At 50.2% G+C, this 17,315-nt stretch overlaps 3 protein-coding genes across 3 annotated transcripts; 2 read left to right on the top strand and 1 right to left on the bottom strand.

Annotated features, from left to right (window-relative positions):
• Window positions 1-568: 568 nt before the first annotated feature.
• ASPACDRAFT_1858558 (E3 ubiquitin-protein ligase RNF216) lies at window positions 569-3,068 on the top strand (the record flags this gene model as incomplete). Its single annotated transcript, XM_020197620.1, has 4 exons — window positions 569-1,437; window positions 1,498-1,781; window positions 1,839-2,677; window positions 2,724-3,068. The coding sequence occupies exons 1-4, from the start codon at window positions 764-766 to the stop codon at window positions 3,066-3,068; spliced, it is 2,142 nt and encodes a 713-aa protein (XP_020053434.1). The 5' UTR covers window positions 569-763.
• A 2,530-nt stretch (window positions 3,069-5,598) lies between these two features.
• Window positions 5,599-6,432, bottom strand: ASPACDRAFT_33402 (putative mitotic spindle checkpoint protein (Mad2B); the record flags this gene model as incomplete). The annotated part of the gene is made up of 1 exon (XM_020199954.1): window positions 5,599-6,432. One exon carries the CDS (start codon window positions 6,430-6,432, stop codon window positions 5,599-5,601), a length of 834 nt encoding a protein of 277 aa, XP_020053433.1.
• A 5,103-nt stretch (window positions 6,433-11,535) lies between these two features.
• Window positions 11,536-15,333, top strand: ASPACDRAFT_80589 (putative importin beta-5 subunit). Its single transcript, XM_020205679.1, has 4 exons — window positions 11,536-11,559; window positions 11,783-12,741; window positions 12,813-13,342; window positions 13,401-15,333. The coding sequence occupies exons 2-4, from the start codon at window positions 11,923-11,925 to the stop codon at window positions 15,169-15,171; spliced, it is 3,120 nt and encodes a 1,039-aa protein (XP_020053432.1). The 5' UTR covers window positions 11,536-11,559; window positions 11,783-11,922; the 3' UTR covers window positions 15,172-15,333.
• The last annotated feature ends 1,982 nt before the right edge of the window (window positions 15,334-17,315 follow it).

The following is a 17,315-nucleotide window of genomic DNA, read 5'->3' as shown; positions in this document are numbered from 1 at the left end:
GGGGGGCGTGTCATTCTCCGGATCCAGGAGGCGGTCAGCCAGGCAGCTATCACTTACTGCCTCCCCTCTCAGCTCCTTTTCCCTTTCCCCAGAGCCGTCAGTCAGTCAGTCAGTCAGTCAGTCTCAGTCACCACTTTTTTTTCCCCACTACGATATGCTAGTATTCAATCTAGTATTCAATCTAATGCTCTGTTGATGTGTTTCCCTTTCCGCCACTATCCCCTCCTTCTAACATCAACTTTCACCCACCCTTCACTCAGGAAGCCTGGCAACTTCGAAAGTCTTCATTCACTGAGAGAGTATTTATTCTCTCCGGTTTGTCAAGCCGTCGTCGCTCTTTCACGCATTCAAAGCATTTATCGGTGGGCAGCTTTTTATTGTTATCAGTGCCTATCCTAGCCTAGCCCGCAATCTCCCGCCCGTGCTTGACCAAAGCTAGCGCAGATCACAAAGCCAACACCATCACAGCTCACAACTTCTCTACTCATACTCAGTATCTGTTTCATGAACACTAATTGTGTGCCTATTTCAACGTCTCCTGTAGTACATACCATCGTATTTACTTCGCCCCTGATCGGCATTTATCCTGCTCTACAACATGATTTACAAGACACTGTACCCGGTGTATGATTCCTCAATCTAGCCTTCGGCCCATTTACCATACCAAAGGACCATTATCCTACCAACTAGATCCGACGAGTCGCAAGAAACCATTTCTCTGGGTCTCAGGACCGACTTTTGACCAACTTCTCCGAATGCAACCATGGCATCTCGTCATCCCTACGCATCTAGCGTATCGCAAGTCCTCCGGGAATTAGAGGAGTTCCAGACCATGGACTATGAGAGCACCTATTATGGCTTTGATGGAGACCTCCTGCTGGCTGACTTGGATCAGGCCGATCGCTGGGGAACGTTCGCGAACAATAATGAGCCGAATCACGACCCATCCTCCGCAGTTCAAAGGCCTACAAAGAAACAAAGGACAGATCGATCGATGCATGAGGGTGCTATCCCAGCAGTGCACACTCCGCACCGCAACACTGACCTAGACTCAAATGCCGTGCAACAACAACAACAACAAAGAGCTCTAAAGGGTCCTCCTGTGCTCATTGATCTTACAGAAGATGATCACCCGCTAACCGAGATCTTGGAGATCTTCCCAGACATTGATCCTGTTTATTTAAAGGGTCTGATCGATCGCCATCTTGCGCTGGTGTCTCAAGCAAAGACAGAGATTCTGCTCACTGCCACTGATAAAGACTTAGCAAAAGGCGCTGTCATCGAAGAAATCCTTCAGAACCCTTCTTACCCCGAGAAGCAGAAGAGGCTTAAGAGAACACTTGACGAGCGTGACTCAGCCCCCAAGAAGGAAGACGATATTCAGAAGTGGCTAAAGGCTATTCCTCAAAGAGGAAGTCCTCTGTACCTTGAGATCACGTAAGAGAGACCCTGGCTGGTTGTCCCTTTATCTGAAGCAAGCTGAATATCACTTTTTAGTGCTCGGTTGTTGGCGATTGAATTCCCTACTGTGCCCTGGCCATATATCCAGAACCTCGCCCTGCACAAAAGAGAGTTATACGCTGCATATCTCAGTCTGTACGCCCTGGAAGACCCTTCGGCCAAGTCATCCAAGCCTTACACGAACGAACGGAAACGCAATCCTCGCTCACATACAAGCCTGTACATGTCATACCCGGAAACTCTACCGATCATGCAAGACCTCAAACGCGAGCTCAAGGCGGCTGCAGAAGCTGCAAAGCAGACTAAGGAGATGAATGCAGGTAAGTCATCTTCCCTGGATACGGAACTCCAGTCTCTGACGCTTGATGGCAACGAAGCGGTCCTCCGTACCAACTTCGAAGATGTTGACGACAAGGAAGCCGAAGAGCGTAACATTCGAACGGGAAACCTGGTAGAATGCCAGTGCTGTTTCGAAGAGGTCCCCGCGAATAAAGCCTTGCCGTGTGAGGGACTTGAGGTTCATTTCTTCTGCTATACTTGCATGAAGTCGTCGGCAGAGACACAAATCGGGATGATGAGGTACAAGCTACAATGCTTTGACGGGAGTGGATGTCAGGCAAAATTTGATCGCTACGGGCTTGAACGTGCCTTGGGAGCGAAGATCATGCAAAAGCTCGATGCTCTGCAGCAGCAGGACGAGATAGAGCAAGCCGGGCTGGAGGGCCTTGAGTCCTGTCCTTTCTGCGACTTCCAGGCGATATGTGCTCCCGCCGATGAGGATCGAGAGTTTCGATGCAGGAACCCTGACTGCGAAGTGGTTAGCTGTCGCTTGTGTAAGGAGAAAAGTCATCTCCCGAGCAGCTGCGATGAGGCTAGGAAAGACAAGCGACTCCCATACCGCCACCGCGTGGAGGAGGCTCTGAGTGAGGCACTCATTCGACCTTGTCCATCCTGCAAGGTCAAGATTGTTAAGACTGATGGCTGCAACAAGATGACCTGCTCGAAATGCGGGACTCAGATGTGCTATGTCTGCAACGTCAAACTCGGTGCCACCTACGAGCACTTCAACCGACCGCCAAACCATTGCCGCTTGTGGGACCAGAATGAAAGATTCCCACTTGGAAGACAGGTTGAACAAGAAATTGAGCAAGTCGAAGCAGATGCTATCGCCAAGATTCTGGCAGAGAACCCTGATGTCACCGAGGAAGAGATCCGAGTGAATCGTCCGGGACAGAAGCAGAATGCTAAACAGCCCCGGCCAGGTCGACCACAAAATCGGAATGCAAGGCCTCCTCCGCCAGATCGCGCGCGTCAGCCTGTTCAAGCTCAGGTTCGCCTCAATATTCAGGTCCCTCGGATTCCACAGCCAAACCGGCCGCGTCAACCTATGCAAGCGCCGCAGCACATACAAGCGCCTCGGGTCATACGGCAAGCTGATCCTGCTAACGTCCCCTTCAGAGAACCTTACAACAACCACGTGCAAGCTCAGACAAATCGAGAGCCACCCGACAGAAATTACTATGCCAACAGAATACAAGATGTTTACGCCGGCGGACTTCCTTGGAACGCTCCTGGCAACAATTACCCTCTTACCAATCCACAAATAAACCAGATAAACCCTGGCGAAGCTGGTTTTCTACCGCAGGGCCACCCTCCCAACCACCCAATGGTGATGCCAATAGATCATCCTCCTTACTACTTTTGGAACCAAGGCCAGGCTGTACCCATGGCACCACGCTTTCCTCCGCAGAACGTCGTAAACAACCCTGCGCCTAATCCGGTCGGACCGGGACAACCCATCCAATATCCACCCTACTACGTACCACCTGTCATTTCTCAGAACGCTCGACGAGCATCCGGCGGACTGGGAGGATATGCTCGCGACTAACTCCCGTGCTGGAAGCTTTTCGCAGACATCGATCCTACCACTGTGATTGTCCGTTGAAATGCTACTTGCTGACAATGTAGCGTTGACCATGACAGCCTCCTAGCTTTCACGCATTTTGGTCTTTTTGAATACATTTAGGGCTTCTATCCCCTGCCTTGATTGGGTTGGTCTTGGAGAGAGAACCAGAGTCAAGAATATCACTCCATTTCGCTGGCTCCAGCTACCTTCTTTGCTTTTGCATTTTTCTGTTAACCATTCAAGGTCGAGCAAGCGTTAAGGAGTTCAGGCGTCCCATCTTCATCATCATCATCGTCGTCGTCGTCGTCATCGTCATCAGTTGTCTCACCCATCACCACCACTCGGTTCTTTCTTGGCTTGGCATAGCCTGGCATAGGTTGACTTCTTGCGCAACAACTTTGCTTGGGCGATCCCTCTGAGTTCTAATCCCCAATGGCAAGGTGACAGGCATGTAGGCAGACAGACAGGCAGATAGATGAATCATATTTTCTTGAAAGAAATCGGGGACCTGGACTTCGAGCTCCCCAGAGTCTGGAGATATAGGAAAACCCAGCACTTTCAAATGCCGTCATCGTCTCATCGTATGGCTTTCCAAAGCTTTGGAGGTCAAGCTCCAGGGCCATGTTCCCCTGCTCACGAACGTAACCCACTCTCCTTCACTGGATCAGCAGCGTAGGTTCTCCAGCCAGCTACCACGGTTACGAAATCGGTAATCACCACAAACATCAACTAGTTGTATGTACCTATCCCAAGCAAAAGGTACAGTGAGTTGTGTCAACACCGAACACAACCTTGACAAAAGTGCCTTCCAGATGAGGCAGAAAGTCCCAACCCAACCCCATCCGTCTCAATTGGGTGAGGACACAATAGAGAAAGGAGTAAAAGCAACGAAGGGAGGGCCATTCATTCAACGCAATCCTCCCAGAATGATAAGAGTCAGCAGGCTTACTCGTTTCCTTTCCTCCTTCATTCCACCTCTAAAAGCAATTCCTAAAGCAATCGTAATCCTAATATCTCGAACGCGCTACCTACCCTACCCTTCCCAGACTATCAAATCACCGGTTGGGCCTTCACAAATCCCGCAGCAATTTGTTGCATCCCGAGACAGATACACAAACCCATTCGCAGCTGGAACTCTCCCCAATTCCCCAATCCTGCGCATTGAGTGTTCCAGTGTTCCGTGGCTGGATTGGGGGTGAAGGAGGAAAAGTGCGGGGGGAAAGTTTCTATTTCTTCATGGTGTTCCATCTCATTGGTTGTTATATAAGATGTATGTATATGTCATGTGTATAGGTTAGAGTAGTCTGAACTATGCGCTTTTTTTTATTTTTCTCTTCTCAAGGCGTGATTTCATGCTTTCGGAACTTGGAACTTTGGGGAAACACACACACACTTGAAGCAAACACGGGCACGAACAGGGGAGAAAACCGGATTTTCATGAAGGGGTCGAGGAGGGGGAAGTCTAAATGCGACGACGAGCGTGGGGGGGAGAAAAAGGCAGGCTGGCAGATGTGCCAGTGGTGGTAGCATTCCCGTCAAACCACATGATTGATTACAAACAACTCACCCAAATAAGTTACCCCCTCGGGTCACTCGGCTCGAGGCATAAAAAAAGCATAAATCACCTAGGACAAACAAGGCAGGCAGGCAACCTTTCCATGGCGCTGAAATTGGCCGGTAATATGAATTTGCTAGGATCATATAGTTGGAGAGAGAACGAGCTCGACAAATGATAGGAGAGAGAGATACAAATAGGAGATGGTATGGAAGATGGTGAGTCCCTTGAAGAGAGGATGTGAACAAGTAGAGAGATATGAAAGTAGGAAGAAAAAAGAAGAAAGAAAAGAAAATGAAGAGTAATGAAAGAGATGATAAAGAAATGACAATCGAAGTGATAAGAAAAGGAACGTGACAAAATGATGATCAGGAAACATTCAAAACGAAGAGCGAGCACAGAAAGACAACAAAAGATATCAACCAAATCTATGATGATGCCATGCGAGTCCCAAAAATCGTCCGCTCCCCATTTTATATATTTGCGCCGCTCAATCGACGACAATTCCTAAATTTCCTCATCCATCATGTATGTTCGATCATTGGCCACGCTAAATAGAATGAGATATATGAAAAAAAAAGAGAAAGATAATGAGTAAAGGAGCAGAAACATGTCTGGTCGGAAAGTCCCAATGGACTAGACAAAGAGGATACGGCGATCGCGATTAAAACGAGGTTCATGGCGGATGCTCCGAATCCACGGGTTCGTTGAACTTTTGCCGCGCCTCCTCCACCCATAGTTCCAGTCGAAGTTCACCAGCTTCTACCCGGCGTACCGGGACTGTCTTGGCGCGTCCGTTTGACACTTTCGGAGGTGGCGGCTGCGGTTCGCCATTTCTCAACTTCGAGACCGAATACGGCGCGGTACACGATCTGAGGTGGACTTTGCCTGGTTCTGCGACAATCCACGTCTGTTCTTCGGTCGTAGATCCGGCCGGGGGAAGAGCGTCCTCGCGCACTTCGATGCAGACGGTAAAACTGAACTCGTCATCTCGAGGCAATGGCGTCAGCCGTGCGCATGCAGATGCCAGGCGGGCGAGGCAGGCGCGGAACTGTGCTTCCAGGTCGACCGTGGGAGGAGCGGGAGCTCGATCGGGCAAAGGAATGCCTGCCTTGGAAGGATCCTCCTTTCGATCCTCAAAGGTGGTGTGAATCTCCCCGGCGGGCACGCGGGGGAAGCCCGACAGATCGAACGCATATCTTTCGAGGGGCTGGTTGGTGCGGAGAGAAGAAATAATGATGCTGACAGCGGTGATTGTGCCCTTCAAGATTTCGGTTCCGACCGCGATCGACGCATCATTGATGTAGTCGCACACCTTCGGGTGACGGGATTGCCGGACAGGATAATTGTACGCCCGGACAGGGAGGAACGTTGCTCGCGGGTAGACTGACCGGAGGAACAGGATCTGGTGTATCGAGACGGTGAGGAAGTTGGTGAAAGATGCCGCCAACGCAGACTGGTTGTTGGGCAGCGACTTCGGGGCGGTGACAGGAGTTGAGAACGTTGTCATGGTGGTTGTAACGGAAGGGATTGTGGTACTCTCACTGGCAATAGGCATTGCCGTCGAAGGCTCTGGTATCGTCGTTTCCACGGGAAAAATGGTATTGACGGGATCTCGGAGATTCTGAGTGCTGTTCCACCCTGAGGCTAATCATCGCTCTGCCTTTATCGAGTCACGCGAGTCAATAAACTGTTGTCTCTTCCATTTATAAGAGATGAGTGGCGTTTTTCGGGGGGGTTATCCTAATCTAAAGATTGTCTGTGACGTGACTGGGGAATTGAGGGGGTGGGAGAAAGTGGTGGGGATGGTGATATTGAGGAGGGAGGGGAAAGGAGGGGTGAAGAGGGGAGAAACCACGAATTTCGTGATAGAGAAGTAAGTGGTTTGGATACAGAGGAATGCAAGTTGCTAAAGATAAGCAACTTGAGTCAGGAGGGAAAGAGGTCGGGAAGCCGGAGGGAGAGGGAGCAGGAGATAGAGGGCAAGATGTGGAAGCGACCAGTGACGGTGAAGTTGTGTTAAGGTAACTTGTTAGTGGTGGTAGTTGTGGTGGTGTTGGTGATGAAGGGTCAAGGAAGAACCATGATGGGGAAAAGGGAAACCACAGAAGAGGGGTGATTGTGATAATGGTCGGTGGTGGTGATGGTGGTGAAACAAGGGGAGGGAGAGGTAGAGGAAGGAGGATTAGACATACGTTGGGTGGACTGGACAACGAGACAACCAAATCTCAGAGCATGGAGGACTTCGTTCGTTGCGATCGTGACAAACGGCGAGGTGAGAGGGGGGGGGGAGGGGGGGAGAGAGAACCGTAATCGGAGTATTAAAAAAGAGAGAGGGGAGAGAGAGAGATAATGCGGTGATGATGTTGATGATGATGATGGAATTTCTCTTTTTCCCCTGCCCTGGTTGGATGTCCTTTCCCAATTAATTTTCTTTTTTTTTCCTTTTTTTTTTTAGAAAAGGTCCCTCTTTTCCTTACAAACTGCCTCCCTGAACAACAAACAACAACCACAACGGCAACCACCACCTTTTCCACTGAACCTTCTGCGGAAAGGGAAAAAATAGCAGAAGGGAAAAGAATAGGGAAAAGAAGAAGAGAAGAGAGCACAAACGGGATGTTTCAGCTTCTACTTCTCTTTCTATTCTTCGTTTCTTCTTTCCTTCTCTGAAAAGTCTTGCGCCAACAGAGACAAGAAGCGGAGGGAAACTGACAGATGGATGGATATGGGACCGACCCTTCTGATTGAAGAGGGGAGAGGGGCGGCGGCGGCGGGCGTGAAAGGGAGAGGTGGGCTACTGCTGACTGCTTAAGTTGCTCTGAACTGTATCGGATTGGGATAAGCCAAGGTTTCCCAGGGGAGCCCGCTTAAGATCCCGGAGCTAGTGAGGGTAAATCGAGGAAGGTGCTATAGTGAATATAGTGAATGTGAAAGAGTAAAGACACCCGGAGTTAATACAAGAAGCCAGAAGAAAAACACCAAACTAAATTGCAAGAGAGAGGGAATGGGGCAGAAGAAGAGGAAGAGGCAGGGAGAAAGGAAGAGAGAGTGTCAGAGGAAAGGAGAAGGAAAGAGAAGGAAGAGCGAGAAGAGGGAGAGTTTGCGGGCAACTCAACTACTCAAGTCTTTCGGAGGGGAAAGCTTGTCGGGCGACGAGGAGTCGTTACCTTAGTCAAGAGCAGAAGGCGCCCAAGTCATCCATTCTCATGGCTGTCTCTTTTTTAGACTACACTAATCACTAATTCCGTACTGAGTACGGAGAACGGACCATACATACTACTCATACTCATACTCACCACTCTCCTCTCCCCCCTTCTGCCTGCACCCCTCTCCCCGTCACGTGGTTGCGTCATGGGTGTGGATGCCCTGCAGCATTCAGCTCAATCTTCCCATTCTTACCATTCGTTACCTTACCATCTTACGAATAGGCAGAATAGGCAGGATGTACAGTACTGTACAACCTCCCGAAAATGAGGATTGTCGTTCAGCATCTTGCAAATCCAATCCCTCGTCCTCTACATGAGGTTGAGGCTGGGCTAAGACGGAACGAAACCGACTATGGCAATCTTAGGAAACAAACGGTGTAAACTGTAAAGGGAGCAGAATACGTAGAGGCGAAAAGGATTCGGTCATTGTGCATTATAACTTCCCCTCATTGACCATTCAAAGCACGGGGGCAAACTGCAGACAAGTAGACACACCCTAGGTACATGTTTGAGTAAATCCAGTGCAGGTGAAGAAAGAACTCCCTCTTCCTTTGCTTGACTCGGTCCGAAAATCAGACACAGAAAAAAAGGAAAGGAAAAGTATACAACACCTGGTACTGACAACGAAGGTGGAAGGGAAAGTGCCCAAAGTTCATCATCAACATTCCCCACTCGTTCTGTACCGAGTAACAATGCGCATTCGCTGGTTAGTACCGCCTCTTCCGTTTGCAAGGCCGATCATCTGCTACCAACACTTGACTTGCACAACAAACGGATGTGACAAGGAAAGGCGTGGAAAGCAGAAATGCCAGCCGTGGTTGACCGACGGCGGTGGGTATCCTGGCTATAAGGAACCAAAGTCTAATTGCATACTGGCTGAGATTCTTCCCACTGCGAAAACGGGTCTTCCACTACATGTGCTCTACTCAACCCGGAAATTCATTCAGTGGTCTGTCTCCAAGAGGTGTGTAGCGCAGCCTTATTAGCCCTTCCCCCCGGCTCTGTAGATATCAGTCTGATATCACCCCCTGGGTTTTAGTGATGATCATGGCGAGTATTCTTCGTAGAGAATTATTCATCCGTCCGTCCTCCATATTGCTCAGCGATCTCTTTGACTTGCGGGCACTGACTCCAGTAGTATGTATGTATGCACTGTGCTGGACACTGTATCATCAAAAGTTTCACTGCAGGACTTCATTGCCTTCTTACTACATACAGCACACACTATAGTAAGGTATACAGCTGCCTTTTGTTCTTACCCGAGGTTATTGGCTTGCTTAGTTGTGAAACCCATTCAGCCTTGAAGTACAGTAAGTACGCTCGCATACCAGACATTTTCCCTCCAAGCAATGAATCATTCTACTACTTTCCTGTTTGGGGGGAATTGCCGCCCCTCAGGCGCTCATCTTAAATAATCAATAATAATTTGCCGGTTTCTCCCCTGCCTTTAACCAAACCCCACCATGATCAACTTTAGTTAACCAAAGTACCAAGTTACTCATACAATTAATCAGCCTCCTCTTCCTCCACTCCCCGGGCCCGTCAAAAATCTACAACTTACCCGAAATTCTTTACATAACCATACCCAACGCCACTGGAGCCGCTTCCTCCCCCCGGGAGCCTTTCTGTACCTTTCCTATGGTCACCGGTACGGTACACATGTTCGCTGCCGGGTACCTTACCTAGGTACAGTATTTGGAGTACCTGGGTTCGTCCCCTAGTACCCGATAGATACCAGCTATCAGACCACCTCCCAGGGGTATGAACTCGGATCTCAATCAGAGCCTACCGAAAAGAAAGCGCCCTACGACGATAGTCAAAGTTTCCCCATCCTCACCCTCCGCGAACCTTAGGCTGCATGACCGTCAACCACGACGTAACTATATCAACCATTAGAGTTCTCACGTCACAGATATCCATCCCTACGAAGTACATAAGTACATCATCCGTTGGGCGGACACTTACCCGCGGATTAGATTGCTCCATTACTCAAAGTGATCATCATCACTCTTGCTTTTCTCGAACACCCGAACCAGATCTTCTCCACAGGACGCCACACGCCCAGAGGAGAGATCCATAACTCGGGTAGACTAAACAACCTCCCTCTTTTCCCTCGCACATTGCTGCCAAGTGCTAGACCAGAATAATGCTAACAAACTCGCTTGCCCGTCAGCTTTTTTTTTCTCTCTTTTTTTTTGCCCTCACCTGATCACTACCTCAAATAAGGACCCATGCTATCCGTTGGCTCACTGCGGGCCACTACATTTAACGCTCAAAACATTTGTAGAGTCGGGTAGCCCGTACCAACATCTCATCCCGCTGATACCAGCCGATTTTTTTCGAATCCCCACTACGTTGCCCCAACTATCACGGGCATTCTTTCTTGGAGTATAATGCACCTTGATTCGCGTAAGAAGCGTTCCAAGGCCTTGGTCTGCCTGGGTGATATTCGCAGTTGCCGCTGATCATTGCGAAGGCAAGAAAGGGACCGGTGTCGTCAGGGAGCTGGGGCGCGCAGATCTTGATATAAATATCAACGATCGTTGCGGAAGGGCCACATGCTGGAAAAAGCCTGTTTGTTTGCCCTGACGGGACAATGTCGAAGTACTGAGTATCATGGGTCAACTGAACATGGAATGCCTACGATCAGAGGCACACGTGATGGTTTTCGTCGCGACCCAAATCCGGGGTAAGACGATAGTCGAGGGATCTTCCCTGGCACCGAAGACCCTAGTAGGACGAAGGCTAAATCGGAGGTTGGATTTGTCTCACGAGCGCAATCGCGAGATGTACTAGGTACTGATTATCTGTAGAGGTGTGGCTCCATGCGTAACGGGCTTGGTGGTGTGGTTCCTGATAAGATCTTGCCAGGGATAAGCGCATCGATCGATATCCTTGTCGTCCAGCAGTCAAGGATAGCTTCTTACACTTACACAGTTGATGCAGACGATCCGCATCGCGCCCCAGCAACATAGATAAAGGATTTGTGCTCTCAATTGTGAAGCGCACCCTCCTTATCTTCGGCGATGAACTTCTCCACCGATTGGTGTACCTGACGTCCCTTGGCTGGTCTCGCTAGTGGGTTACTTAGTTATCCTGTCTCGCAAACTCACAGAGTATGATCTGGCTTGTTTGGATCTTGGGAAAAGGTACTCCTTATACACCCATTAGCAGATCAATTGACAGGTGATAAGCCTTCCCAATTCTGGAAATCAATTCTGTGCCCTCGGCAGTGCACTCAGACCCGTGCCTGACAGGTCCGTCGTGATTGATGCTTTGCCCATACAAATAGAACAGGGGGCATATTTTTCAACAGCATTGGAAGTCCACAGGGCTGTGTTGTCGAGATGAGATAGATAGGGAGAATTAGCACTCTGAGGCCATCTCATGAAGAAGAGAGTTGCGGAAGAGGATTGACCCCATTGAAGGAGGTAAGTCAGACATGTCACCAGTTGTTGTCTCGGTTGTAGCCCCTCTTTCTTTCCCCCCACCGGAGCAGGCGATAAGTGAAGTTGGGGAGATCCTCGAGTCTCACCGCCTTCTCTTCTGCCGCTCGCTCGTCTGCCCCTCTTCACGGTTGTCGCGACAATTCGCAGTGCTGATTTGATCTACTGCTAATGCCAATTACCACCTGAACCGTTTATCGGGTATCAGAGATTGAGGGGACAATCAACACGCAGGAAAATCTGAATCTCCCCACGGCTATAAACATCTTAATATTCTCGTCATAGCCATCTCTCTCTAACACCTATCCATTCTTTATACAAATTCCCGTCTACGTCTTCTCGCCCACCATGGAGCAAGAGCTCCTGTCGCTGCTTGCAGACACCCAGTCGTCGGTGGCTGATACCAGAAAGGCTGCCGAACTACAGCTTCTACGTCTTTACTCCAACGAGACCTTCCCCCTCGCTCTTGCCGCGATCGCTTCTCACGATTCCGTCCCTACCAACCTCCGCCAGTCTGCCCTTTCCGTTCTGCGGACCTTCATTGCCGCGGCCTGGTCTCCGGTTCTCGACGAATTCAAGGGCCAGGTACTTGTCAGCGACGATAACAAGGTGCAAATCCGGCGCGCACTCTTGGAGTTAGCCACGGTCAAGGAGACACCGGAGCGCAAGGTGAAGTCGTCCGCTAGCTTTGCTGTCAGCAAGATCGCCAGCGCCGATTTCCCCGAGCAGTGGCCGGAGCTTTTGCCCACTCTACTTCAGATCATCAATGACACCAACAGCACAGCCGGGGCCCTGCACGGCGCCCTGAAAGTCCTTCTGGACTTGGTCGACACCGGCTTCAGCGAAGAGCAGTTTTTCAACGTTGCCCGAGACCTCGTTACCTCGCTCTTCAATGTGGCCACCAACGAATCGAGGAAGCCCATCTTGAGAGCATTGGCCGTGGCGGTCTTCCGTGCTTGCTTTGATACCCTGGAGATGGTGCTTGAGCAGCACAAGACGGCGGTTAAGCAGTTTATGGACGAGGTGCTCAATGGCTGGTCTCCTTTCTTCATCGCGACACTCAAGGCACCTCTACCACAGGCTCCCAGCGAGCATGAAGAATCCAAGGACAGCGAAATCCCGTCTCAGTGGAGGGGCGCTATTGGTTTGAAGCTGCAGGTCGTCAAGGTACGTCACTGGAGTGACCTGCAAACTCACTCTTTTTGTTCTTGCTGTGCTAATATTGCCCTGTTCGTTAGACCCTGATGAAAATCCGCATGGTGTTTCCCGGTTTGATGACGCCCCAGAGCCCAGTATACTTCTCGACGATCTGGACCGAGTTGTCCAACATCCAATCAACCTATCACGGGTTCTATATCGAGGAAGAGAGACAGGGTCGCTTGGAAGATGTGGACGGACTCCCCTATACATTAGACTTCCTGGTCCTGGAGGAGCTGGATCTCATTCAGACGCTCTTGAAGGCACCGCCCGTCAAGGCAGAGCTTCAGCAACAGCTACAGAATGCTGGACAGGCGGCTGCCACCTCGAGCTGGTTGCCAGAGATCCTGAAACTAGCAGGTTCATATGCTCAGATCACTTCGGAAGAAGAAGGTTTGTGGGACATTGATGTAAACCTCTTTCTCTCAGAGGAGACCTCTGTCACTGCCAACTACACGCCCCGCACTTGCAGTGGAGATCTAGTCATCAAGCTGGGCGAATGGCTCAAGAATACTGCCGTTGAGGGTCTGCATGCGCATCTCAATACTGTGTTCTCTGATCCGTCTTCCACGTAAGCAGCCTTCCTCAAACCATCCTCGTCAGGGACTAACGCCATCATTAACTCTCAGGTGGAAGGCTCGCGAGTCTGCTCTCTACATTCTGAGCCAGATTCTCCGGGACTTCAACGAAGTTTCTCAACAGGTTCCCGCGGGGCTTGCTAATGGGTTCAGCAACTTTATTCAGTTTGCTATTCAACAGGAAGAGGAGTTCTTGCGGGCCCGCGGCTATCTCGCTGCTGGAGTTCTCTGCCAGGTAGCAGATGAGTCTTTCCAGCAAACCGCGGTTTCGTATCTCGAGGCTTCCCTCAAGGCGGTGACTGAGGATCCCTCAGAGGTCGTCAGAGTATCCTGCATCCGGGCACTACAGGATCTCATGCCATCGCTTCCCTCCAGCGCCACCGTTCCACTTCAGGCCGCCACCATCTCCGCGCTGTCAGACTTCATTTCCTCTCACGACATCTCGGAACATTCTGACAGTGACGATCTCAAAGTCACCCTCGCAGAGACCTTGCGTGATACCATCATTGTCAACCCAAGCGTGGTCTTGTCCTCGAATGCCATCGATGTGCTATTCAACATCGCCAGCAATGGACCTACTAACTTCCAGTTGACGATGATTGTCACGGAGGCCTTTGAGGACATTGTGGAAAACATCTCAGAACAAGGTCCCGAGTCCTTCGTTCGCCTTTGTGAGAATGTTCTCCCATCCTTGACTGGAGCGATCGATGTTGGCAACCTGACTCAGGAAAACGCTCTCACGAATTTCGCCGCGGACCTCATTCGAGCTCTCGCGGAAAGAGCTTCTGAGCCCCTCCCTAGTGGCTTTGTCGAGGCCGTCATGCCCAAGTTGAACCGTCTGTTACTGGAGTCAACTGATGCGGAGTTAATTCGTCCTGCCACAGAAGCCGTGCGCCACATGCTTTCACACGATTTCAACCAGTTCGTCTCGTGGAGAGATCCCGACAGTGGCAAGGAGGCGATCGAAGTTGCCCTCATCATCATTGATCGTTTGTTGGGGCCTGCTGTTGATGACAATGCGGCAACCGAGGTGGGACAGTTGGCAGCCGAATTGGTCGAGCGGGCGGGTTCCGAGCGACTTGGACCTTACCTGCCACAGCTTCTCCAGGCTGTTGCCCAGCGACTTGCAACTGCGCAGCAGGCCCAATTCATCCAGAGCCTCATCCTTGTCTTCGCCCGACTGACGCTCGTCAGCGCGCGTGAAGTTGTCGACTTCCTATCGCAGGTGAACATTGGCGGCCAGAGCGGCCTTCCCATTGTCCTCAGCAAGTGGCTGGAGAACTCGGTCAACTTCGCCGGCTATGATGAGATCAAGCAGAACATCATCGCGCTTGCGACGCTGTACAACTTGGAAGATCCTCGTATTTCCCAGGTGCAGGTGAAGGGCGATCTGATTATCCAGGACACAGGTCGCATCCGCACCCGGTCCCAAGCTCGCAAGAACCCCGATCAGTACACGACAGTGACCGCACCCTTGAAGATCATCAAAGTCCTGGTTGAAGAACTGGCCGCGGCCTCGGGCAACAAGGAGATCGACGCCGCCACTGCGGCTGCATTGGAGGAAGAGGGCAGTGACGATGACGACGAATGGGAGGACGTTCCGGGCAACACCCTCGACCTCAACCTTGGAGTCACCAAGCAGGAGCTGATGGCATTCGGTGAGGGTGGTAGTGAGAGTGTGTTCGGAGTGCGCAAGCGTGACGATGAAACTCAAGGCTTTCTGCTGGACTTTTTCCGCAATGCCTCCACGAAGCCCGACTTCCAGCAGCTGTTTACGGCACTGACTCCGGCCGAGCAAGAAAAGTTACACAGCTTGGGTTGAATGATGACACCAGCTGCCATTGTGCTTCAGTCCTCATTTATTGGTGAGTGTGCTCGAGGCTTCAGTTCGGGTCTGCTATGCAAGTGACGAAGCATTGAGACAGAACTGCGCATTCTAGATAGTTACAGTACATGACAAAAAAAATAAATATCTGGATCATCCCCCCGAGGAGAGACTAGCACGGTTGTAGCTCGTAGGAACATTCGATCATTTATTCTACAGTAAGAAAAGCACCGGGCCCTGACGAAATCGAACAGCACTACACAAACTCTCTGAAGAATAAGTCCGGAGATAGAGTCAATTATCGCCGATCGATGTCGCAGGATGATTAAACACCGGAGGGGAGGGGCATCATTTCGGGAATCACCCACGACCCGAACCCAATTAGTGCTCGACGACCTGATTACTACGTCGAGGTACTTTTTTAGTGGGTATTTGGGCTCGGGGATTTTTAGGAGATGTAAGCCATCCCCCCATGAGCCGTCATGAAGAAATAATCAAAAGAAAAAGCAAAGCTCACGGGGGAGGGAGCAATCAATTTCTTTTTCTTCTCCTTGCTGTTCAATCAAGGAAATTTTCCGTGTGTCAAACATCCCACTTGACCGGTACAAGTACAGGTACAAATAAATACAGCAGGCTGCGGAAGCGATAGGGAAGGTTGGAAGGGGCAAAAAGAGAGAGTTATCTATCTTTTCCCCTAGCCTGTAAATTTACCAGTAGTAACGTTAACCATCTCGAACCATTCCCAGATAAGTAAAACTACTAGCCAACAAGGATTCAAGATTATTTTGCAAAGGGAATCTCAACCCGATCCAAGCAATCAAGAAATATTCAATTCCTTGCAGTTTGGGTCCCCCTCCCACCCCGTTGATATTACTCTATGGGAAGCAAGTACGTTCAGTTTTCAGTTTTCAGTAGTCTTGAGCGAGGACCGATCCCCGGGTCCAAGGCTTGACAGGAGAGTACCTTAAGTCCACGGAACGGAGCTCTGTGTGACACTGGGAGTCTGGGACTGACACTGACACTGACACTGACAACTGTGACACACTATGGTAGGGACGGCTTTAGCCGTGTGGGGAGGGAGAGGAGAGGGGGAGGGGGGGCTGCTTTTTCTTGTTTGTCTTGGTTTTGGTGGTTATGTTGACTAACTAGGTGGTGTGGTGCTAGATGTGAAACAAACAGATGTATAGCGTGATTCCTCTGTAGGTCTGGATTGCTATTTGCTGTGTATTTATTGTACTCTACCTGGGTGATGATAAGATTATTGAATGCCTCGTCTACGTGTTTGTGTCAGTGTGACTTTATTTTTCTTTGGTTTCCCCCTGGTCTGTGATGTATCATTGATTTAGTTCTGTGGTTTGTCGCTGGCTTGTGTTCGCTGCCCTGCCCTTAGTTAGGCGAGGATGTTAACGTAATCGGTAAGCGAGCGGAACGCGCAAGCGAGTGGAACGCCCAACTCGTAATTCTGCTTTATATACAAATTTGAAGTCAAATATCAACCTTTTTACACCGTTCAAATTGCCTCTTCTTGGTGTTTTACTCTTGCTGGACACCATGTCCGTATATGACCAACTTTATTACACGAAGAACAGCGAGGTGGCGCGCGCCGGCGAGGCTGTTCCTCGCCGGCCGCAGAATCAGCCCGTTGGATTCCCAAGGCTTCATCTTCCTCACGAGCCCGGCGAAAAAGCTGTATAGCTTCATGAACTGTAGCTCCTTCGAGGCCTGCCAATTGGCGATTACTTCGTTTCCTCTTCTTAGTCTGGTGTTCGTCTGCAGCCCGTAAATCATGATTTTCCTGTTCAAGTAAGGCTGCCCTGTTTAACGCGATTTCGCAGCCTTTGATGATATATGATAATGCAGTTCTCATTGACTCCGGAGGACTTCGTGTACGTTCACGCAGTAATCTCTCGATTGTAGTTTCATGCTTCTTCAATTGCCTCGTATTTTTAGGTGTTTTTAGTATAGAAGAAGTGGTAGTTTGACTTCCAGTAGGAGTAATCTCTCGCAGGCTATACATCAGCTTTCCAAGCACCTCGTCCGGCTGGAAAGGCACCAAGCCGGAAGCTGAAAAGGCGTTCTGTATAGACGATTTCTTAAAGGCAAGTTCTCGGGCTTTGGGAAATGTATCCAAGAAATCAACC

The sequence above is a fragment of the Aspergillus aculeatus genome (genome assembly GCF_001890905.1).
Source record: "Aspergillus aculeatus ATCC 16872 unplaced genomic scaffold ASPACscaffold_14, whole genome shotgun sequence".
NCBI classification, from domain to species: Eukaryota; Fungi; Ascomycota; class Eurotiomycetes; order Eurotiales; family Aspergillaceae; genus Aspergillus; species Aspergillus aculeatus.
The sequence above is the reverse complement of the archived record's forward strand: the minus strand, read 5'-3'. Positions and strand labels throughout refer to the sequence as shown.